The 26,203-nt window shown below is 40.9% G+C and overlaps 1 protein-coding gene across 2 annotated transcripts; it reads left to right on the top strand.

Annotated features, from left to right (window-relative positions):
* Positions 1-18,864: 18,864 nt before the first annotated feature.
* Positions 18,865-25,837, top strand: gata6 (GATA binding protein 6). Of its 2 annotated transcripts, none has more exons than XM_080439385.1 (7): positions 18,865-18,960; positions 19,658-20,553; positions 21,157-21,323; positions 22,296-22,421; positions 22,522-22,609; positions 22,730-22,827; positions 23,839-25,837. In XM_080439385.1, exons 2-7 carry the CDS (start codon positions 19,713-19,715, stop codon positions 24,001-24,003), a joined length of 1,485 nt encoding a protein of 494 aa, XP_080295511.1. In that variant the 5' UTR covers positions 18,865-18,960; positions 19,658-19,712; the 3' UTR covers positions 24,004-25,837. The 2 variants fall into 2 exon arrangements, with proteins under 2 accessions (XP_080295511.1, XP_080295510.1); XM_080439384.1 differs by lacking the exon at positions 18,865-18,960 and adding an exon at positions 19,373-19,470.
* Positions 25,838-26,203: the final 366 nt, after the last annotated feature.

The raw sequence follows: 26,203 nt of genomic DNA, 5'->3' as shown, positions 1-26,203 counted from the left end.
GTGTGTGTGTGTGTGTGTGTGTGTGTGTGTGTGTGTGTGTGTGTGTGTGTGTGTGTGTGTGTGTGTGTGTGTGTGTGTGTGTGTGTGTGTGTGTGTGCGTGTGTGCGCGTGTGCGTGTGTGCGCGTGCGTGCGTGCGGGGAGGCTGAGTACAACAGGATGAGATGGACACAGCTTCAGGGTTACGTGAAGGTGTCTGTCAAGGATGGTGTGTTGTGCTTGCATGTGTGTGTGGGATGCCACAAGGCCATGCGGGGGAGCGGGGCAGACAAATGGCCCACACACTCCTGTCCCAGTGACCCTGGAAGGGTAATGGGCCTGTCTAACTCACAGACAGTAGAACACAATAGTAACCCAATAGAAAACGATCATGAGACATGATGAGGACATTCACGTTACTCGCTCCATGTAGAGGCCTCCAGCGTGTGCATGCACACACAGTAAAGCAACTCAAAAGAGTTTACAGATGTAAGCAAATAGACCCGTAAAGGTCCATTTGGTTATATTTGTAAACTCTCTGAGCTACAAATGGATAAATTAACACTGAGGATTTGACTGTGTATAGGAACAGGGGTCACTACTTAAGAAGTGCCGTTCTCCTCCAAGAGTTATTGCTATTTGCCTTCAAGTAAATGTCCATTATTGTGGCGGCCGTAGCTGAGTGGGTAGAGAAGCCGCCTGGGAACCAGGAGGTCCCTGGTTCGTGTCCCGGGTTCCAGTCGAAGTGTCGAAGTGTCCCTGAGCAAGATACTACTTAACCCCTTACTGCTCCCAAGGTGCTGCTCCGGTAGCGCCCACTGCTCCTGATATTTAGAGTGGTTACTGGGTTAACCCATTCAATCCGAGAATGCATCTGTCATTTTAGACTTTAACCATTATCTTACTCTTTAGCTTTTCAAAAATAGCAGATATACAAGCTCCACGCTATGAGCTCGTATCTGCTTTTTTTTATTATTTTTTATTTGTGCAAATCTTTGAATATATATATTTTTAAAGCGTACATTTGTTACTCAAATCTTTGCTTCTGGGGATTCTACAAATGCCTTCTAAAACAGTTTTCTGAAAAAATAATAACAGCAATAATATCAGTGGTTCTCAAACTTTTTCATGTCAGGGACCACCCAAAATGATATGTATTTGGCCGTGGACCCCCATCTCAGATATGTTGTTCCAGGGACCCCCCCTCCCCCTCCAGAAGCAAAGATTTTAGTAAAAATAAATCGCTTTCGCACTCGGTGCCGCACTATGAGCTTGTAGAACTGCTATTTTTGAATAGCCAAAGTATAAAATAATGGTTAAAGTGGTTACACAGATGCGGTCCCGGTTTTAATGGGTTAAATTCAGATACTATATTTCCTGTATATGCAACTATACAGTGACAAACACAGCAAAGGATTGCAGACCAATTATTATTATTATGTATTTGGTTACATTTGTAAACTCTCTTGAGTTACAAATAGATAAATGAAAACTGAGAATGTTGCTGTGTAGGTATAGGGGTCTCTCTACTTATGGAGTAATAGAGTTATTGCTGTTTGCCTTCTTCTTGTTTTCGGACCTTGTTGCGGTCAAACACCTGTGGGCATGTCAGCGGTGGGGGTCCGGGTATGGACGATGTGCCCAATAAGCATTTAGAGTATTTGTTTTTGGCCGTGGATGATGCCTGTAAAAAGGGGTCCGCAGGTGCTCGGCCGAGGGGCACATGTCTACGAGCCATGTTAACTATTAACACAGCCATATAACACTGTTACTGATTGACGCCCCTTGTTCTTGAGACTCCTGCTGACCTGTGGTACAGGTAGGTGTGTGTGTGTGTGTGTGTGTGTGTGTGTGTGTGTGTGTGTGTGTGTGTGTGTGTGTGTGTGTGTGTGTGTGTGTGTGTGTGTGTGTGTGTGTGTGTGTGTGTACGTACTTGTATTACTATTCTTGTGAGGGCCAAATGTCCCCACAAGCATAGTAGAATTTGTGAAATAAACATTGTGAGGACCACTTTCCTTGTCCTCACAAGACAATGGTTATTTTATGGTTAAAAAGGCGTTGGGGAGTTAGGCTTACAATTAGGAACAGATTCAGGTTTAGGGTTAGGGTTAGGGATGAGGCATTTAGAGGTTAGGTTTAGGTGTTAGGTTTAGGGTTAGGGTTAGGGATGAGGCATTTAGAGGTTAGGTTTAGGGGTTAGGGTTGAAGTTGTACTTAGTTGCGCGCCAGTGTCATGCACCTGCGACGTGTTGTGATGTGTTGAAAATAGCAGATCTGCCATTTTCGGCTTTAGGGTTAGGGTAAAACATTCAATTCATAAAATTGCTGATGTCCTCACAAATATAGTTATACAAACGTGTGAGCGTGAGTGCGTGAGTGCGTGAGTGTGTATGCCATGCTGTTCTAATACAGCACACACATCAATATTCCACCCCCACCCAGCGCTCAAATTGTTCGAAAATGATTCAGTCATAATTCTTCTATCCTCTTCTCCCTCTCTCCCTCTCTCCCTCTCTCCCTCTCTCCCTCTCCATCCATCCATCCATCCATTCATCACAGTCCTCTTGCTTCCGACTTAATCTTGCTCATGTAGGTTAATCGAGTATTCGATTTTCTTTTTATGATAGACTAAATCGATTAGTCTGATTTACCACATAACCTTGTATTATAGTCGTTGTACAATGGTGGTGTAGTACAACAATACTGAAAATAGCCGATCTACCAGTTCACGATGCATCGCATCACGACACATCGTGAGCTGGTAGATCTGCTATTTTCGCTTCTGAAATAATTGCTCATTAATCGTAATGGAGGCAAAGGTTTGAAAGAGTCGTGATATTGAATTGGAAGTGTAAGGTGTAACGATGTCTCATAGGGAAACCATGTTTGAACTTCGTAGCCCGTAGGACTTTCCTCTGGTGCAAAGGTCTCATGATTTATGACTCATGTACAGCGGGGCATGTTTGTGACATGAGCAGAATGTGTCGCTGCCTCTTGTGACGCTGCACCCTGCACACAGGTTACACAGAGGGAGTGCATGGGTGTAGCAGTGGACTGAAATCACTTTGTGTTGTTATGTCCCCTACATGGTGTTAACCACATGAACCCTTGCGTCCCTGTTCTGGGCCATGTCATGATAGGACAACAGTCGTCAGAAGTAGGTGTCAAGGTGTCTTCATTGTAACATCTTGAGTTTTACATTACGTAACAGTCAAATGTATTTGTTCAACACACACACATACTCTATATATTATGTATACACATAAATGTACATTAATATACATATTTACTATGTATATACATATATATGTATATACCGATCCATGTGTATATACTGTATGTATACATATGTGCAAATAGTATACTGTACATGTATAGTAACCTGTAGGTCAGGTAGGTTGTTGGGAATTCAGTCATTATAGAGGTGAGTGGAATCTGTAGAAGTTGAGGGATTAATGATTTGAGGCATTTTGTTCAAAATGAGCCACTCCTGCAAACTTTAGATGCCAATCTTAGCCAATCAGGATGGACTATAAAAACTCTGACGGATCCGTCTTGATCACATGACTATAGATATAATGTGTACCAATTTGCGTGATGTTTGGGCAAAATGTGTAGGAGTAATATAAAAGAAATTCCATCCATCCATCAATCTTCAACCGCTTATCCAGAATCGGTTCGCGGGGTAGCAGTTCCAACAGAGATTTCCCTTTCAAGAGCAACATTAGCAACTTCCTCCTGGGGGATCCCGAGGCGTTCCCAGGCCAGTGTGGAGATCCCCCCCATTTGGTCCTTGGTCTGCCACGGGGTCTCATCCCAGTGGGACATGCAGTGAGGACCTCCCTAGGGAGACGCTCGGGAGGCATCCGTACTAGATGCCCAAACCACGTAAGCTGGCTCCTTTCCAAGTCAAGGAGCAGCAGTTCTACTCCGAGTCTCTCACGGATGACTGAACTTCTCACCCTATCTCTAAGGGAGAGGCCGACCACCCGTCTGAGAAAACTAATTTCGGCAATCATGACCCACACTTCATGACCATAGGTCACATCCAAAAATTTGTTTTGCAAAAATCGGCCTGCTGGTGGCCAATGTGAAAAGGGTGGCATTTCTTCCTCGGCCTAGTGGGAATGTGTGTGCAAAGTTTCACGGAAATCGGACATTCATGATTTGAGGAATTTTGTTCAAATGGAGCCACTCCTGCAAACTTTAATGCCAAACTTAGCCAATCAGGATTGAATATGAAAAATCGGACTGATCCATGTTGATCACATGACTATAGAGATAATGTGTTCCGATCTGCGTGATGTTTGGACAAAATCTATAGGAATAATATCAAGAAATGTGTTTTGCAAAAATCGGTCTCCTGGTGGCGTTATAAAAGGCAGACAGTTGGAAAGCTTGTGAGCTTGTAGATCTGCTTGGCGAAGAGATTTGGTGTTGAGCGAAAAGAAGAGGGGACCAAGTATAGAACCCTGGAGGACCCCAGTCAGCAAAGTTTAGGGTTTAAGTGGTGAAGTACTATGCTTGCTATGAATGCTACTGAATATTTATTGAATATATTCTGGACTGTAGCAGACTGGAAAGCGCTGGAAGTGCATCATAGCCCAGCTCTCAAGGTTCAGAAAGAGGACAAGAACAAAAAACAAAAACAAGAACAAAACTAAACAAAAACTACATTAATCTGTAAGAATCCCGAGCAGCTGCTCATAATGTTACTTGCACAATTCACATAGACAAGTGGAATAGAGAGGTGGAATTGATATGCATGCCTTCTGGCTTCTTTCAATGCTGCCAAGGATATCATACCTGCCTTAAAGAGTTTTATCATACCTGCCGTTCTACCTGTACTTTTCACTTGATTCTTTATCTTACGGTACCTAATTTCTTATTTGGGCCGGGGGGGTATTTTCATTTTCCGAATACTTTTTAAGTTTCCTGACCTGATCATTAATAACCCTGATTGTCTGGAGAAAGCAGCTGTTTAGTACACTATTTCTCAAACCTTTTAAATAAAAAAAATCTAAATTGATATGTATTTGGCGGCGGACCCCCATCTGAAGATATGTGTTAAAAAAGCATCGATAGCCAACTTATAAAATATTGATAAAGTGGTTAAAATTATTGTGATGCTGTATTACCAAATTTACCCCACTTTGAGAACCACTGGCTTAGTAATCTACTGCTGTGAATTACCACACCACAATTTATGTAAAAAGCAGATATACAAGCTCACAACGCGATGCATTGTGAGCTTGTAGATCGGCTATTTTCACAATTTGATGTACAACAAAGTATATAAAGTCTAAATGGTTTAAGTGGTTAAGTCCAATTCTGTTGTACGATCGTGTTGCTTGTTGTCTTATGATGAAATGTAACTTAGGCTTAAGAGTTGGCTGCCAGCTTTTCATCGCAAGTAAAGCAACCAAATTGCAAGTTTCTATCCTATTGTATCTGATATTATTTTACCTGTTTGAGTGAGTGACAAATAAACCCCTCTAGCTCATCCGTCTAGCTCATCCGAGTTGCTGCAGAAAGTCTAGGTCACGTTATATCACAGAATAGAGCTCCAGTTACTGATTGTGACAACCACCCTTCTCCCATAGATTCTGCAGTGATATCAATTCATGATTATCTCACTACACTACACAGTATTTGATACGAGTCAGTACAGACTGCTAACCTCCAGCATCTTAAGGTTTGAAGGCTGTTTTCTCCCAGATCTGTAAACACAAGCTGCAGCAGACCACGGTCTATCAAAACAAACCATGCACAATGGCCAGGGCTTGTGTTTGTGTCAACGGAGATAATGGCAGGGGGTCAAAGTAGAGAAGGCCAGAGTGATTGTCCACTGTGAGTGAGAGAATAGTCTCTGTCTGAAGGTCCCAACTGCAGTTAATTGGTTGTAGGTTTAAGAAAAAAAGGCTGGAACTGTGTGTGTTACGATTGAGTGAAGAATAAAATACCTGTCGAATGGTTTAAACGCTGTTTTGAGAGTTCATAAGGTCTCTATGAACAACTCATTTGTCCACACGCATAACTGTACTTTCTGATATTTATCTTATGGCAATGTGACTTAAAAAATGGGCCCCAGTCAAAATATCAGCTTGACGTGAAATCAACAATGGCCAGATTTTGCGGATGTGACATTTTTGACATTGGGCGGAAATAAGGCCAACCAAGCCCAGAACCAATGGTCACTCAGATCTGCCATGTCTTTGTGGAGGTGGACTGTGCAGCTCACAATGACCGTTCTTACTGTATATGTGCCACAGATCATCCTGATATGACCTCCCCACACATTAAAATCCTCAGTGTTAATTTAAGTTTAAGTGTTGAATTGGACCCAAAGGGGTCAATTTCAACACTCTCAGAGTCGCATTCACACTGAGGATTTTTACAGTGCATATTTAATTTTGAAATGATGTCAAGACAGGGAAAGATTGAAAGCCAATCTGTTACCGTGTCGAGTGGACGGGGCTGTGACACATTGTTTTCCGACCAAGCCGTGTCTTGTTTCCGCGCACAGGGACGTTGTCCTCCCACCATGGGTAAACATGCAAACACGGCGCACCAGCGCTCTGCGTGGTACAGCACACACCGTTGGAGACGGCACAAAGGAGGGCGCATGATTGGTGTGTTTGACGGAGATCTGATAAAACCCATAATTGGAGCATGTAGAATGCATATGTTTTTCAGTCAAACAAAAGCCCCGGTCACGCCATAGAAACTGCCTCTCAATGTTTTCATTGTCTGGCAACTGAGAAAAGTAAAGTAGAGGTTGGCTGAAACCTCAGAGTCACACCGAGAGTGTTTAATGTGTGCAGAAGGGTAATTGTGTGTGTGTGTGTGTGTGTGTGTGTGTGTGTGTGTGTGTGTGTGTGTGTGTGTGTGTGTGTGTGTGTGTGTGTGTGTGTGTGTGTGTGTGTGTGTGTGTGTGTGTGTGTGTGGGGGGGGGTGTGTGTGTGTGTGTGTGGGGGTGTGTGTGTGTGTGTGTGGTGTGCGTGTGTACGTGTGCATGCGCGTGTGTGTGCGTGCATGTGTGTGTGCGTGTGTGTATGCATGAGTGCATGGGCGCGTGCACACGTGTGTGTTGGTCTGTGGTGTGACTGTGTCAAGTGTGAGAGAGAGAGAGGCCGAGACGGGGCGAGGCCAGCGCGGTCATGGAAGGACAAGGGCCGCGCAATGTCGGCCATGTTTGGTGGAGCTTGAGACTCTTTTCAGTAAAGCCAGGATCTTATCAGATCTACGGAGAGCTTATTTGTTCTCCAGGCTCAAAAGGCTGTAGACACATTCGAGCACATTTTCCATCGGAAAGAAACTCTAACAATTTTTTTTTGTTTTGTGTTTTGTAGAAGGTCAAGGTTCCAGCCATGCAGGCAGGACTGGGAATTTCAATAAAGCACTGCCTGAGGATTTATGAAACACTGTTTAATGTCTGTTTCAGTTTCTCAGTTTCTTAGAAAGAACAAATCTGGTTGATTCACAGATTGATTGCAATCTAGAGCGATGGTTCCAAAACTGGGGGTCAGGACCCCCAGTTTTGTGGGGTCCCCAGATGATTAGCTTAATGTGCAACATAGTTTTCTCACTCAACAGTAAACAAGCCAATATACAGTAGAAGTGTATACAGGGTATCTGCCCATTTCTAAAGTGACAATTTAAGGACTTACTTAATACCTCTCAAATGAAAAGAATTAACTAATAATAAGACCATTACTATGTCAAAAGTAATCAACAAACTATACTATAAAAACAAACATTGGCCAAATTGTCAAATATTACCTAAGAAAAAGGCAAATCTTTTGAAAATAGCCGATCTACAAGAGAACAGAGTCAAACAAAATTGAAAGCCTCAACTCCTACAATTCCAAGTCCTTATCAGGGTGGGGGTGGTCCCCAGTTCAAATATGATTATTTTGGGGGGTCATGGCATGAAAAGTTTTGGGACCCTTGATCTAATTTAGAGAGCCACTGATTAACCAATTGAAACCCAGTATCCCTATTATTCTGGGGGGGAACGATCACCAAAAATAGCAGATCTACATGCACGTATCTACATGATGTAAAAAAGCAGCAGGTCAGCTCACAACGAGTTGTGACATGTTGTGAGCTTGTAGATCGGCTATTTTCGGCAAAGAGATTTGATGTAGAATGAAATAAGAGTGTAACAAGTCGCAACTCAGGTGTGTTTTACTAAGTATAGAGGGCTTGAGTGGTTAACTTTCCCCCCATTTCAATCTGGACAAATAACAATTGACAATTGCTTTGCCTATACAGAACACTCCCCTATCATGTCGTATCTCGCCAGCAAGCAGCTGAGACTCTGTAGAGACCTTGAGAATGCGTGAGCGGGCCGGAGAGCTGCAAGGTCTGGCAGCTGCTCCGTTGGCCTCTCTGTCTCTGTGGAGCCTACTGTAAAACCCTGAGTCCTAATGACAGTGCAAAAGGCTCAAACAAAGCAATTGTTATTTGTCCAGATGGAAATTGGGTTAAAGTTTCAGACTTAGGCCACTTGAAAATAGTCTGTACAATCTCACAACGTGTTGCGATGTAACGTGTTGCGAGCTGGTAGATGTGCTATTTTCGAAAAGCAATTGAAACATGTTGGAAAGTTCTGGAAAAGGTTTGATTTTCTTTATTTTTTTTTTATAAAAAACTCAATTCTAATGACATTCCCAAAATATGCCCAGGGTTAATGTGTTTAATGAATGTCTCCAGGATTGTACAATGTATCCTCTACTGCAGTGGTTCTCAACCTGTGGGTAGGGGTCCCCAGATGATTTTGGGGGGTCCCCAGATGACAGTGAAGTGACAATTTAAGGACTTTTAAGACCTTTTTAATACAAAAAAAATACCATTATTGCATCAAAAGTAATCAACAAACTATACTATAAAAACTGGTCAAACATTGGCCAAATTGTCAAATAATATAAGAAAGAGGCAAAACACAATATTTATCTGTGGAACCAAGTTAAGAGAAATTGATATGTTTAAAATATAACAATGTTATCACGCTGCCAGTTGATGTTGTTGTGGCAGCACAGTATTCTTGCGGACCTCACATGCTTTTTTCTGCTTGTACCTTGTATACATCTTGATTCATGATAAAATGTCAAGATAACAGATAGGCTACTGTCTGATAGGACTCTGATATCACATTGAGAACACGCAGCCAGAGACAGTGGATGAAAGCAAGGACTTATTTAGAAATGATCAGAGAAATGAGTTATGATTTTGCGCAACATGCTTAAAGGACGACTTCACCCATTTTCAACCTATCTTTATATAATTGGTCCTCGCTAATGCTCATTATAATATGGTACCATTTTGTCTATTCACTCTGTGTCTCAGAGGAGGGCTGTGGACAGTTCAGAAAACCCGCCTACCAGTGCCATCATCGATGGGGAATCCAAGCTAATAGAAACTGCTGGCTTTCTATTCCTGGAAAGTTAGCATGCTATAATGGAAGCCATTGTTCTCGCGTTAATAAAAATGTAAAAAATTAAAATAAAAATCTTCAAAAAGAAATCTGCCTAATGATGATGTCACTGGTAGGCGGGTTTCTAGAAATTGTACCATTTTATCATGAACATTAGTGAGGACCAATTATATGAAGACAGGTTGAAAATAGGTGAAGTCGTCCTTTAAAAAAAGAAAACTACCTCAAAACTGACTAGGCCTCACGCAGCCACACCCCCCCCCCCCCCACACCCATGTTGTTTATCGCCCACATAAACACTGCTCTGCTAGTTTATCATGCCCCCACCCCCACCCACCGCCCTCAATTGTCTCTATTTCACTATCTATGACGTCATCTCTACCAAGGCTGCTGCCTCTCTGACCGGGCCTCAAAACAGCTGATGCAGGGAAAGTGTAGGCTACTAGAGATCTGACCTTCTCATCCAAAGACACAACACAGCGACAGGGGCTCGTTCAACAGGATGGAGACGGTTGGAGACGTTAGCATGGAGAGACGATAACAATGACTCTCAAGCTACAGATGAGATGAGCTTGTATGGTTTTGCACATACAGAGGCTACGAGATGAGATCTGACGTGCAACCTTTTTGGAATTACCTGATTAAATTGAAGAAAATGGTGCATTCCACTCGTGTCTTTTAACCGAAAACTATTTGCACTCTGCAGTTATCTATGGATTCTTTAGTGCTGGTTTGATTTTTTTTCCCCTCCACTATATATCTATGGGCTGAACGTGTGGGCATTTCTCTCAGCCTAAAACATCAAAAAGTGTCAGCGGTCACATTCTCATTTGAATCAGCTGCTTAGTGTGTTGAATACTTGGATTTGAATTGTCTAATAGCTTTTTAAACACTTAAGTCACATGTAATGGTGATGGATGGTGGACTACTGGCTCTTCCAAAGAGGGGGTCTTGCCATGTGACCATTGCTTCCAGAGGTTCCACAAAGGGATAAAACTGAATCAGAATTACTTTATGGGCCAAGCAATTTTGCAAATACAATGCATTTGGTTGTTGAGTTGTTCACAGGGACACATTTAAATATTGTTGCTGTCCGGCAGAAACCAGCTAACTCTATTTTGACGCTTTTGCATTTTTTCCCATAAATCGGTGCTATTGAACACCCTTTACGTCTGTGGTTTGGTAAACAAAATATTGAACCAATGAAAAGTATTAAAAAGCGCTTCTGACAAAACCAGCTAACTCCATTGGATCCTCAAACTTTCTGCTAAACCAGCTAACGCCACCAAAGGGGGGTGGAGTTAGCTGGTTTTGCTGACTCCAGGCTCCACCCCCTTTTGACCTCCAACCTCATTGTGAGCTTGGAGGTCCATTCAGCTGTTCTTATCAATGATGAACAAAACCTCCTAACTCCACTTTTTGTTTTGTTTTTGTCATTTCCTAAAAAATTAACATTTTGGAGTTGGCTGGTTTCTGCCGTACAGCAGAGATGTACAACAGTTGCAAAAAGTGGAAAATAAATTAGGTGTTGAGGTGGAATTTAGGGAACAGGAGTGTTTATTATTATGTACATGGTGTCAAAGACACGAACATGAACTATAGCGTCCCTATTCTAGGCATGTCATACTGACCAAGTATAGAGCCCTGGCAGACCCCGGCCAACAAAGTATATAGTGGTGCATACTATGCACAGTGGTGGAAGAAGTACTCACATTTGTACTTAAGTAAAAGTACCAATACCACAATGTAGAAATAGCCTACTCTGTTTACTTGAGTAAAAGTACAAATGTATTCGCATTAAAATATACCTAAGTACTGAAAGTAAAAGTACTAATTTTGCAGAATGTCCCATTTCACAAGTTTCCTAATGTATAAAAATGCTTTGAAAATAGCCTAAGTATACATAGGGCTGAAGTGGTTAATGCATATTTTGTAATAATAATCCAAATCTAATTGTAGTGGAGTAAAAAGTGAAATATTTTCCTCTGAGATGTATTGGAGTAGAAATAAAAGTATTGAAAATTGGAAACACTCCAGTAAAGTAAAAAAAGTAAAAAAAATCCTTAAAGTTACAGTACTTGAGTAAATGTGCTTAGTTACTTTACACCGGCACTGACTATGCATACTACTGAATATTTACAGAATACAGTATCATCTGGACTGGACTGGAGTAGAATGGAAAGCGCTGGAGGTGTCTCATAGCCCGGGACTCAAGGCTCAGAAAGAGTGTTTCTCTGCATCAGAGTATGCATCAGAGGACAAGGACAAAAAATAAACAAAAGAACAAAAAGCAAAAACTGCATTCATCTGTAAGAATCCTGAGCAGCTGCTCATAATGTTACTTGGACAATTGTACATAGACAAGTGGAATAGAGAAGTGGAATTGATATGCATGCCTTCTGGTGTCTTCCATATTCCCCAATGCTGCTAAGGATATCATATACCTGCCTTAAAGAGTTTTATCATATACCTGCCATTCTACCTTTACTTTTATCTATATTTTTTATCTTAGCTATAGGCCTAGCTTTCTTTTCTTTTTTTTCTTCAGTACATCCAGTATTATTTTTATTATTATCTTGATGTTGTATTGTTGTGTTAGAACAGTCTTTAACAGAAAATATCCCACCTGCTTGTACCTGTATGACAGTATGAGTAATGACAAATAAACCTTATTAATGAATTCTTGATTCTCCAACCTTGTATAGCACAAGGCTTTCCCCAGTACCTATGGAAAGCCTGGTTTCTATTTACTGTTCAGTGCTCAGATCCAGTATATAGAGCCCACCTACTGTATCCAGTCATTTATTTTGCACACACAAATACATGCACGCACACAGACCGCTTCCGTATCCACTCTAGGTCAGTAGTTCTCAACCTGTGGGTCGGGACCCCCACAAGATTGGGGGGGGTCCCCAGATGTCAGTGAAGTGACAATTTAATGACCTTTAAGACCTTTTTAATACCTCAAACATAAAAGAAAGAAAAGAAAAAGACCATCATTGCATCAAAAACACTGATCAAACATTGGCCAAATTGTCAAATAATATAAAGAGGCAAATATTTAGAAAATAGCCAATCTACAAGCTCACAACCCTTGCAACACGAGGCGTTGTGAGCTTGTAGATCTGCTATTTTAACAATATTTATCTGTGGAACCGAATCAAACAAAACCATTCCAAGTGCTTCCCAGGGTGGGGGAGGGGGGGGGGTCCCCAGTTCAAATATGATTATTTTGGGGGGGTCCCCAGTTTCAATATGATTATTTTGGGGGGGTCCCCAGTTCAAATGTGATTATTTTGGGGGGTCATGGCCTGAAAAGGTTGAGAACCACTGCTCTAGATCACATCTGTACCCTTCAAAATCAATTGATCCCAGTCTAGTATACACAGCTTGGCATAGCTGCCATGGCAGTCTCCTGACACACCCTCTCTGCTGGCCCATACAGATGAGGGGAGGCCATGGGGCCCGCATCACCACCCCTCGTCTGTGAAGATGAAGGATACTGATTGGAAGTTCAACTTGAACATAATATGCTCCTCTCCCCCCAGCCACATGCCCAAATACAAGACACACTCAAATGTACCACATGAACCCCCAGCGTACCTATTCTGGGGTCGAACATCTGGCAAGAATAGCACATCTACAAGCATTTAAGTGGTTAATAGGCTATACAGCTGCAAGTTGCTTGAATTACACAATACTGCAATGATAACGTTATACATGAATGATTTATTATTTAACTACTTAAACCCTGTTACTACCGACCCTATTCAGACGTAATAGGCAAACATTCTGCGGAAATAGCAGATCTTCAAGCTCGTAAAGCAACACATTGTGGCGTGTTGTAAGATTGTGGATCTGTTATTTTTGACAAAGATGTTTGGTGTAGAAGAGGGAAAAAAGGAGGCGACAAAGTACAACCCCAGAGGGTCGCAGTCAGCAAAGAATATGACTGGGGTCAATGAAGAAGATATAAATATGAGGTTTCACATGATATCCTAACTATCTTAATTTGTGAACTTAGTGTCATGGATATTTTGTTCAGTCAAAAAAAAGTGTTTTGTTGCTATGATAACTCTACAGTATAATTGAAAGCAATTAATGAGTGAATGGGGCCAAAGTAGCTGGAAGAGGTCAGATGAAAAGTGTCAGGTTAGTGCAGGATGACATCACAACAGTGTGCTGATAGGCTGAAGCTAGCGAGTGCTGTACAGAGACAATAACTCAGATAAAGGAGTCTCCCTCTGTCTAAAGGTAATAAAAAGCCTAGATCCTTTTCCCAGTTATATCTATATCTGTTGTCATTTTATGATCTTGTTTGGCTGTGTGTGTGTGTGTGTGTGTGTGTGTGTGTGTGTGTGTGTGTGTGTGTGTGTGTGTGTGTGTGTGTGTGTGTGTGTGTGTGTGTGTGTGTGTGTGTGTGTGTGTGTGTGTGTGTGTGTGTGTGTGTGTGTGTGTGTGTGTGTGTGTGTGTGTGTGTGTGTGTGTGTGTGTGTGTGCGTGCGTGCGTGCGTGCGTGCGTGCGTGCGTGCGTGCGTGCGTGCGTGCGTGCGTGTGTGCGCGTGCGTGCGGGTGGGTGTGAGACCAAGCCAAACTGGCAAATAGCCTGCAAGCTTATACCTCTCAGCAGCTTATGGAAGGAATGCATATCTTTCTCTGGCAGTGGTTCATCACATGACACCAACAGGGTATGGAACCCACAGAGAATTGATGGCAGGCTCCAATACCCCTGTATACCCCCTCCCCCAACACACACACACCACACACACACACACACACACACACACACACACACACACACACACACACACACACACACACACACACACACACACGCACACACACGCACACACACGCGCACACACACACACACACACACACACACACACACACACACACACACACACACACACACACACACATATGCACTAATAATAATCAGGCAGGTGAGCAGGGCGTTCCGTTGTGGGCGAGCCAAGGAAGCAAGGACGGTACATTTCGAAATGACAAAGGTTGCTTTTACACCTGTCATGGCCCGTTTAATCATTGAATCATCTACCACTCCAAACAGGCTGGCCCTGTGTTTCACAGCCTCCTAGCTATAGCAGCCTGCTAGCCTGCTCATGGGGAGCAGGTTACTGTCTCTCATCTCTCATGCAGGCATAAAACTTAACAGTGTCATCCATAAAATAACTGTAAATAGGTCATTGTTGGGAGGGCCCCAAGCCAGATTTTAATCAAATACAGGAAATGACTTTCACACAGACACCATAATGTATAAAATCTGGGTTTCATGGTTGAAGGCCAAAGTCTGAACACTGCATTGTATTAAGTGCTCATGTATTTCCTTTTAAACTTGATGCAAGAGCTTTAGGAGAACCACAAATAATTTCTAGAATTAACATTATTTCTTAAAATCTTGATAATGTGGGTTAGGATTATACAGCTCTCATGTTTTAGGAAGAAAAAAAAACTCACTTTTTATTTTTAAACTGATGATAGCTTTCACAATTCAGGGAGTTTAAATGACATGTAATAATAATACATTCGCGGAAGACACACTTTTATTTGTTTTTGTTGTAATAATATGGTATCATTATTGTAGCTATGACTTAATAAGATTGATAAGCATCCCTATTGGCTTGCAAGAGCAACAATTCAGTTTTTCGCTCAACATACATAATGGAATGATTTCGAAACGGTGCTAATATAGTCTGGTTATTGTTTGGCATAAGCTGAGATGCAAATCACATGTGAGGAAAAAATGTGTAGCTAATACCATTGCTACTTGTTGCTTGTCTCATGCCTAGGCTACTGTCTCAGTATAATCAGAGCAAATATGTGCAGCCTAAATAATGTTATTATTATTTATGTATATTTATGCTTAAAAAAACTTGAATAATAATTAAATAATTTAATTATTATTATTACTTAAATATGTGGTATGTATTTAAGTAATAATTGTTAAGTGATGATTAATATCAAATTCTGATATTTATGAATGGTTTCTCTTAGCCTATACGTGTTTAAAGTTACATTGTATTTTTTATTAAACACAGATTCTAACATTTGAAATTAAAACACAGAAAACTTGCCACACAATGGGTAAGTACTAAAATGCATAGAATTAATATTTTCATAATAATAATACATTTATTATAGTATGACCTATACTGAGTTGATTACTCTATTACTAAGCTTTTGGAGTCATGTGTTATAATGTTGCTGTGTGTGTTCATTAAATCTGACTTGAATAAATCTGTACAAGTTCATAATAACACCATTATCATTAATAGTAGCCCAAATAGTTATAATCTGAATATTTAATAAATAGTCAACAGTGGGAATTATCACAGTCCTAATCTTCACTATAAAAATCAGCGCTCGTGTTCTTGAATCACTGTTATCTCAATAACATAGACCTACTACATAATATCTGCAGGCATAGAAGCTGTATTGGCTAATCAGGAACAGAGTAGAAGGCTATAACAAGTGCTGGAGTGTTGCGAGTGTTGGAGATAATGATTATCAAGTCGGTACATAAGGCAATGACACCTGAAGAGGGGCAGCTATTATGCAATGAACGAAACAAACATTGTTAAGATAGCACTGTAGCGATGGTCATCTTCAAAAATCAATAAAGAGATCCTCAAAATTGGATATGAGAAGTCATTTAAATTTGACTCGTTATAAATAAAATATACCCTGCGATCACTTAAAAAATGCAGAATAATACTAATAACTATAATATTATTAATAATGATAATAATAATAATAATGTATTATTATTATTATACCCACAATAGGCCTATATTACATACACATATGCCTGGAGCAATACTGATTTTAAGGGGCCTTCTCCAAGTATATTTTTGTTTACAGTATTTTAATTTAATTTATTTGTATTTATTTATTTATTTTACTTCAAATCACATAACTCTATTGATCTTCAGATGTGAATGCAGCTTGCTTTGCATGCTGGACTGTCCCTGGACAATGTGAAGATAGGGAGGCTGAGACTGCGTGGCGTCCTGCCACTTTATCCCTGACTGATTCGTCTGAAGCGGCCCTGTCACAGAGACACACTTTGACATCACTGCGAAAACACCTCATTCGTCAACTTGGAGCTGAACAGACAGTAAGAAACAACAGGATTTCGTTTACTCGCACCTCTCTGACAAGTGACTCATTCAAACATGATCGGAGACAGTAGCGCCTGGCAACTTGGTGTAATAATATCAGGGGGAGAGAGTGACACCCCCTGATACAATTGTATTCACCACTAAGGCCTCGGGGAAACCTGCAAGTATATTTTCTAAGCCCTGAACTGCTTGGTGCAAATCTGTATAATGACCAGTTTAAATTACCAGTGGTGTAAAGTAACTAAGTACATTTACTCAAGTACTGTACTTAAGTACAACTTTGGGGTATTTTTTACTTTATTGGAGTATTTCCAATTTTCAGTCCTTTTACTTCTACTCCACTACATCTCAGAGACAAATATTGTACTTTTACTCCACCACAATTATTTGAAAACTTTAGTTACTTGTTACTTTGTAGATTTTGATTATTATTACAAAACATACATTAACCACTTCAGCCCTATACCTTTTGCATTTGAAAATAGCCAACCTGCAAGCTCACAATGCATCGCATTGTGAAATACTGTAACTATAATAACTCAAACCAATTCACCTTTGTAATTATATTATATATCTAAAAAAGAAAAATGCACTTGCATTACCCGTCTCCGTTGCAACGAAAAGAGAGAGTAATACTGCGTAAAGGTCAAGGGGAATGAATAGAATAATAACCAAATAAGCAACTGTACAGTCTCCCTGCTATTCAAAGCAGTCCTATTAAAACCACATAGCAGCAAACTGTCCTCTCTCCGTCTGTTCAAACATAAAACAAATTTTAAACAGTTCTCACAAATGCCTGCACCTCTGTTTTTGTGTAGCAAAATGTGACCTACAATTTACCCTGCCGTGCGCACTATCTCTTGCCAGTGTTGTTATCCAGACAAAATGTAAATAGACAGAAATACCTGCTGAATTGTTCTCACGCGGGTGATGAACGAGGGACTATTTGTTAACCCCCGGGAAACACGACAGAAGACTTGTAATAATCAGGGGTCTTCAACAGGGGTCCGGGACCCCTAGGGGGTCCTCAGAGTTACTACAGGGGGGCCGTCAAATCTTTGTGTGATATGATTTTATTTTTTACATTAACCACTTGAACCCTAGCATCGCTATTCTGCAGGAGAAATAGCAGATCTACAAGCTCACAAGGCCTTGCACTGCCAGGCTTTGTGAGCTTGTAAATCGGCTATTTTTGGCAAAGAGGTATAGGTGGAGAGGGGAGAAAAGAGTAGACCAAGCTAAAAAATAAGAAGTTTAATCTAACACAATTTGATACAATATAGAGGGGGTCCCTGCTTCATTTCTCTCTCTCTCACAGTATAGGGGGTCCTTGGCCTGAAAAACTTTGAAGACCCTTGCAGTAAATGAATGATTCAATTGACACCTCTTCACTTTTGATGACTTCACTCACCAATGTATATTCCACCTCAATGAAGCGTCGTTGTTCAAAGCGGAATCCCTCCAGGACAGTTAGGGCATGCTGAGAATTTGTACTACTAAAACATTTGATCCCACACGAAGGCGTCTGACTTAAATAAACTAATTAGGGACGCGCTGGTTTGGCATAAATGGAGAATAAACAAACCGAATAATAATATGTAAATGCTTTACTTCACTCATTTATTCCATTATATGTCTACATTCGTTGTGGGGAGTATTTAGTTAGTGTTAGAGTATTTTTCCTAAAGGATAATATATGCCTGTTTAAACCCATGTTGTTGTTTTTTTAAATACATTTTATTAGTTCAGACTCCACGTTGGCAAATATTTGCTACAGTAGTCCATACTCCAACGGTTATTTATTGAATACTAAAGGACAATCTTCAATATGCCCCTATGGTTTAAATGAGAGTATTTCAATCTACAATCTGGCCTTTATTTTTATTTAAGTGGGCTATGCTAGACCCAACTAAACTTTAGTCCAGTCATTTAGTGAATTATAACAATTCTATAACAATTTTAACATTGGAAATACATTTACATAGAATGTAGCCTACTTAAAAGCGGTTTCAACTAACAATATCACTGGGTAAATTAATTAAACAACTGCTTTTAAAGAGAAACTGTCATCAACAACAAAATATTTAAAACATTATTTTTTGCCAAATCGCTTTCGAAATCAAAAGGAGCCCTGATTACATTATTGTGATTTTAGATGTGATCAAGTCTCTGTCTGTGTCTGATTGATTGTCAGAGCCGAGGCATGGCTAGCACCCCCATCGTGTCTCCGGTGGAGAACACGTCCACATGATTGGTCCAGACAGCGCTCTGCAACTTCACCCACGAGAAGCGCCTCCTCTCAAAAACCTCGTCAGAGCCCAGCAACGTTTTCATTATCTTCAAGCGCAGCAACGGAACACTATTGCAAACTTTGCGCTCGACCTATGGCACAGAGCTAACAGGTATGTGGTGAAACTAATTCCTCTCTTCGTTTTCCTGCTCTCTTTTCTTGTCGCTCGCAGTGCTAAAACAGCTGGTTTAGAACATCTGTTTCCAGTGGTCCGAGTGCCAGCTGCGCAGTACCTAAATCATTTGGGGTATTGTTTTATCACCCTTGCCTGCCTCTTGGCCTTATCTGTTATGAGTCTTATCAAGCGGTTATCTCTTTGCTGCGAAGACATATTGCGTTTTGTTTCCTATCTGTAACGGTGTGTGTGTTTTTTGTAATTATGATGAGGCTATCGCAAGAGGGAGGACAGGGATTTGACACGGATGGATCCAGTGCCTCTTAAGAGCGCCTGACGATTAGACCGCATTCAACATGGATTTATTTAGCCAGGGGTGTAACAACGTCCGTGGCCGTGAATTAGTTCCTTTGTTTTCGTTTAGTATTACATTTCTTTTGTCATATTAAATGAATGATGAATGCACTGCCACTTCAAAACGAAACCAAGCCCGAGAGATGATCAAAAGTAGGATATTATTCAAGGCGAAGTTTTCAGAGGCGTTTTTTAATGTAACCACATCTGTTCTCTAATATCAGAGAACAGATGTGGTTATTATTCTGCTGGGACAGATAAATAGCATTGACCGCTATACATGTGTTTATATATGTACAGCTAAATCTGAGCTGGATGTCTCCATTCCTTTTTCCTACAGGGTAGACTACACCCTCACCATTTTTAATCCTACTGTGTATGGAAAGTGCTCCTGGATGGACCTGGGCGAAAACGGCTGGTCCATGGTCAAGCGAGAAGTGTCCAGCAGCCCAGGGTCACCTGCTGAACAGAGCTACTTACACGGTGACAGGAGGGACGGTCACGCCTCGGACGAGCTGAGGTCACCGGCGCCGCCGAGCGAGCTTGACGCGTTGGGACACCGACGCTACGAGGGCAGATCTCTACACTCCTACGTTCACTTCGGACACCATAACAACACCCTGCCCACCCCGGAGGACATCCCGCTGTTCACGGATCTAGACCAGGGCAACAAGCTCGTCCTCTCCAGCGGAGCGCACAAGACGAGCTTGCTCGTCGACCCCACCGACATGTATCAGACACTGGCCATCGCGGCCGCCCAGAGCCAGACTGGATATGATTCCCCCTCCGGCGGCTATATGCACTCCAACCCCAACTCCCCGGTGTATGTGCCCAGCTCTCGGGTGGGTCCCATGATACCCAGCCTCTCGTACCTGCAGGCCAGCGGCTCGCAGTCCGGCCATGTCACCAGCCACTCGGTCTGGTCGCAGTCCGCTCCGGAGAGCCCCTCGTACAACACCGGGAGCCCGCACGCCGCCAACCGTTTCCACTATCCCCCGAGTCCGCCGATGAACAATGGGACCCCCAGGGACACCGGCTACGGGAACACGCTGAACGTGTCCAGCAGGGACCAGTACGGCCTCTCTCGGCAACTGAGTGGATCCTACCCGAGTCCGTACTCTCCATACGTCCCGCCGCAGCTGTCCCAGCTGCCCTCGCCCTGGACGGGTTTCGATAACACGATGCTGCACACCCTGCAAAGCAGGGGTGCGCCCTTGATCCGAGCACCGAATGGAGGTAAGAAAAACTGTGGAGAGATGCTCATACAATTGATAATTTCTCCAGTAGATGCTCATACAATTAGTAATTTCTGCAGTAGGCCTACCTACAATTGACTATCTATTTCAAAGTTTGTTTCCCCCTTTAATTAAGCTGACGCAGCCCGCAAGCCTATGCCCGATAAGGCCTGTATAGCTAGGATACTAATGTGTAATTAATGTTTGCGAACAAAGGCATGTAGCCTATAAGCATTGTATGATATTTGTTTTCTTTTTTTTTTTACTCAGTGCCCAGTAGCAACACTTGTCAAATGGGTTTAATAGCTTATCTAAGTCCACATCAGCGCCCTTTAAATAAATTAATATCACAATGAAGCCTGCAGGTATTGCCAACAAATGTCACTAAGTTGGTCTGCTCTTTCCATTTCAGATCTGAGCTAAAAAGCATGATTTTATACTTTGGCTATTCAAAAACAGCAGATATACAAGCTCACCAGCCGCCCTCTATGAGCTTGTAGATCTGTTATTTTTGAAAAATCTTGAAAATGTGTGCAACTCTTTGAATATGTATTATTTTATAGGGAACATTTTTTAACTCAAATCTTTGCTCTTTCTATTCCAGATATTCTTGACGACATGGGGGAGAGCAGAGAGTGTGTCAATTGTGGCTCCATCTCCACGCCGCTATGGAGGCGCGACGGCACCGGTCACTTTCTCTGCAACGCCTGTGGACTTTACAGCAAAATGAATGGCCTCAGCCGGCCATTAATTAAACCACAGAAGCGCATGGTAAGCTAGACCAGACCACTTAACCACTCAATTTCCTGCCTATAATTTCACAACAATGTCTTGCGGTTATCGCTGAAGATATTCATAGACCAGGCTACACCAGTTGGTTCCCAAACTTTTTAGCTCAAGACCCAAAAGTGAAATTAGATGTTTGCCCCATGAGGACCCAAATTATAGTGAAAATAGCAGATCTACAAGCTCACTTTCACTACTTCTTAAAATAAAATGTCCCTATAGTTAATGGATTAAAAAAAAAATATGTATGGACTTCTTTTGAAAAACGTGTAAATTAAAAACTTATGAAAGATTGTGATTTTTTGGGTGAATTTCTAATATTTAAAAAACAATAATAATTAAAACAAAATATATTAAACAAAAAATAAAGGGGTATTTACCCGTGACCCATAAAAATTGGTCCGCGACCCACATATGGGTCCCGACCCACTGTTTGGGAAACAGTGGACTACACTCAGTAAATGACCGTGTGTTTATACACAATTTCCGCACGCCGGCATACATTTTAAAATCATGGCCTTCCTATTCAGAAGGCCTCTAGGAATATGGGGCCATAACTGACAGGCGACAGAGAAGGACATCTTCCAGGACTCAACTTTTCCTGGCGCCATTACGCACGGCATTACGCACCGTCTTTGATAGGCTCACTGGTGCCATGTGTATCAACTCACTGACAATTAACCCCACCGAAAATAAACATTAAATAGGCGACATGATATGACCAATATTATTGTTAGGAAACTTGGGGTGTAGATAACATAATTATTATTAAATGAGCGGAATCGTGGCCCTCGTCTTAAACGATTTATGAAGCTCTTGGGTAACTGCCAAAGATGCCATTAGTCACGTAGGCCTGATGCATCTCGGAATACCAATTGTTTTCTCTGAAATGTTTTATCATGATTTTCCTTTGCCATTATTTCATTGCTTTTTTTAAATCAGTCTTTCCCTCACCAGTCGTCATCCAGAAGAATCGGCCTGTCCTGCGCTAACTGTCAAACGAGCACGACGACTTTGTGGCGCAGAAACGCGGAGGGAGAACCAGTATGCAATGCTTGCGGACTCTACACTAAATTACACGGGGTAAGTCAAAACAGTTCCCTCGTAAAAATGAATTGAGTTAAAAAAAAGTCATGTTTGTTTTTGAAATAAATTAATAAAAATATATGTGTCAAATCGCCAGGTACCTAGGCCGCTGGCGATGAAAAAAGAAGGAATCCAGACCAGAAAAAGAAAGCCAAAAACACCGAATAAACCAAAGGGATCCTCTGGTACGTATTACAACACAATTAACATAATTAAAACGCAACAATGAAGTAGAATAACTGTTGCAAACACTTCCTTTGATATGACTCTCAACGATTTTGTTTTTTTATCTTGTAATTTCATAGGAAATAGCAACACTGTCCCCATGACTCCTACTTCTACATCTTCATCCAATTCTGAAGATTGTTCCAAAAACAGCTCTCCATCCACTCAGGTGTCTGTAGTAAGTCATTGGTTTCTTAACAAGCCCTATTGCATATGTCATATGTTGCATGACATTTGCGAATTTCACAAGCTTGCAAGCTTTTAGGTCTACTATTTTACCATTTTGGGGAAAAGCGGAAATATTTTTGAATGACTGTGAAAAACACATTCTTGAAATTTTGTAATTTTCAGCAAAGATGTAAAAACAGGCTTTTAAAAAAATTGTAGCAGAAAACATAATTAGAACATTCCTTTAGTCAATAAAATGTTTAGAGTTAATTAACACCACTGGCAAAATAAAATAATAAATACATCTGGCAAATTATATTATTTTAGATTATTATTTTTTCCTGAACTTTGTTGCTCAAGGCAAAGATGTGAAAGAAAGTGTGTGTGTGTGTGTGTGTGTGTGTGTGTGTGTGTGTGTGTGTGTGTGTGTGTGTGTGTGTGTGTGTGTGTGTGTGTGTGTGTGTGTGTGTGTGTGTGTGTGTGTGTGTGTGTGTGTGTGTGTGTGTGTGTGAGAGTGTGAAGGTAGATGTTTTGATTCAATCATGCACTAAATGTGATGACGTTATGGGAGATGTATCTGATGTCATTGTGTTCTAAGCATGTGCATAAAGTTCACGGTGGTCAGTAATAGATCTAAGTATAGTATCATTCTAAAAAATATTACTCATATTCCACTGACCGTGAGACAGTAATAACTCATCCCCACCCCAACTCATTATTACACAACAAAATCCTCAGTAATTGGTCTATTTTTACATTCTCAGAGTTAAACTAAAACTTTTTTTGCTGTGACCGTCATTGTTACAAGCTGTGTATTATGGTTATTATATAATCATACAAGATAAATATTCTTCCACTATGTCTTCTTCTTGTTCATGATAAAATCTTCAGTATAGGACCCTTATGGGTACCCTTTGGTATATATTTGTAAGCTCACAGACAGAGTTAAATGAACACTGAGGATTGTACAGTGTAATATTTTTCAATATTATAATTAACAATGTGTAATTGTAATTTGCAGGTCAATTCTTCTGTGTTGTCGAGCTCAGGGGAGGGAACAGGCTCCAGCTCAACAGTGAAGTACCCCGGCCAGGACTCTATCTACAGCAGTGTGGCTCTTTCCCAGGCATCAGATGTAGCTTCCTCAGTGAGGGGTGAACCCTGGTGCACCATGGGCCTGGCATGAGGCATCCACATCTGGGTGATGATGACGCCCATCCAGGTCCTCTGTCTCTCTCTCTCTCTCTCTCTCTCTCTGGATGTCAAGCCGTGTGGAAGTATTTGGTGGCCTCGGGTGAGGACTGCTTCCGCCTTCACACGGAGAGTTGGACAAAGAAGATGAAGGGTGAGACGACCTTCACTGCCATTGAAGCTTGAAACACGTGTGGAATATTTGGGGTTGGTTACCAGTATGGCGTTGGGGAATTTAACAGCGTAAAGCCATGGGAAACCCTTGGGACGAGGCCAGATTATGTTCCCTGTGGCCTGTCGTGACGTGACGTGGATACTCTCTGGACCTGTCCTGCACTCTTTTATTTCTACAGTCCATGGTGCAGAATCAAACCTTGGTTCTTAAATGACCGCCATCTTGTGCATAATGTTATGGATTCCCTCTGAAGAAGAAGCTGATTGGATACCAGTGCTTGATGAAGCACTATCCTCAAAGGACATTTATATTCTTCTTTATTTTATTTTGTTCTTTCTTTCTGCAACTGGAATCAAGCTACAACTACCAAGACAACTTTCAAGAATCAAAAGAAAGTATTTATAAATCTTCCATTGTTAAAAATATGGCTATGATTGTTAATAAAGAGATAAATATAGAGTAGAATTTAAAAATAACATTTCTGATGTCTTCTATTCTCATTTTTGTCTTGTTGAGTTGTTGTTAGTAGCATAGTTTTTTTTTTATCTGCACATTTTGCCACTGAAAGCTCTTACTGTATCTGACTGAAAACTAGTATGGTTTAAACAGGGTAATATGACAATGGCATCTTATTGCCATTTTAATTTTTGTTGAATTATTTACTGAAATTTCCAGATAATCTTTTCAGATATAATTTTGATATTAAAACATATTGTCGGTTGTTGGCTAACGTTAAGGTACTATTCTCAAAGCGATGGTAGACTGATGTTTCAAAGTAGCTGCAATGAGCTAAAGACATTTTACATGCAAAACAGACAGATACAGGCTAGTAGAACTATTTGAACAAAGGACACCCAGAATGCACAGGCCGACTGACCATGTTATTAGAACAGATAACTGCTGAATGCAACTGACACTTGATACTGTAAACTACAGACATCTCACAATGTAAAAAAAAACTTGGATTGAAATATTGTATTGCTACAATTGAGCATACAGGCAAATTAAAATGAAATCAATGAAGTCAAGTAAGGGTTGTTACTTTGGCTAATTGATTTTTTAATACGATATTGAGATGAAAACAAGTTAAAAATCAAGAAATATATGGATAACGTCCCCATCGTTTTGCACATAATTGTAAACTGAAAACTAAAACAAAAAAAGGGAACTGAAAGACATAAATATACTCCATTAAGGTTTCATTGGCAAGACACTGATATAAAAGTGATAACAGAACTCACCCAGTGAACAAAAAAAACAAAACGAAAGTGTTTTAATTTAGGTTAGTCAACGTTCACATCAGAGCAGGCTAAATGATATTCATCATAGTAAACAGGAGGTTATGGAGGGTCGGGTCCAAAGTATCATGGGTTTCCACCTTTTTATAGACTGTCCATTGAAGACCCATCATGCTGTGTAATTCTCCCAGTGCTCCAGCAGGGGTGTGAGTGAGAGGCGGCTCAGTGGATCCATAATGCTTTCTGTAGTGGCTATTTGAAGGTCTGATGATGATGATGATGATGAGTTACATTATCAAACTGGCGTAGACTTGTTTTTATTTTATTTCCACAACTTGCTTCATCAAAAATAGGGCCTGTCATTTTTCTGGATTTATTTATTTCTTATGAAATATCATGTTTATTATAACATTGTTTTCCTATAATGTTTGGGTATTGTATTTGTTTTCCTTCTTGTTTGTTTGTTGGTTGTTTCATTTCTGAGATGGCATAAAAAATATTTTATTTAAATCTTTCAAATAAATTGTTCTTGGTGATACAAGTGAATTTTATACCATTGCTGTTTTAAAGACATTAGAATTAGAATAGGCGTAACTGTTGTGAAATTGTTCAAAAAAGTGGCCAACTTGTTTCCCAACAGCACTCTAGTCCAGCATAGTTGTATACATGGCAGTTCCATCAATCGTTGTAGCCTATACTCCCCATTCCTCGATCTATGATTTAATTCCATCTCCAGGTACATTTCTTTGGACATTTCCCTGATTGTGAAGAAAACAAGTGGG

Source organism: Gymnoscopelus braueri, assembly GCF_963280865.1.
Source record: "Gymnoscopelus braueri genome assembly, chromosome: 10".
Lineage (NCBI taxonomy): Eukaryota > Metazoa > Chordata > Actinopteri > Myctophiformes > Myctophidae > Gymnoscopelus > Gymnoscopelus braueri.
The sequence above is the reverse complement of the archived record's forward strand: the minus strand, read 5'-3'. Positions and strand labels throughout refer to the sequence as shown.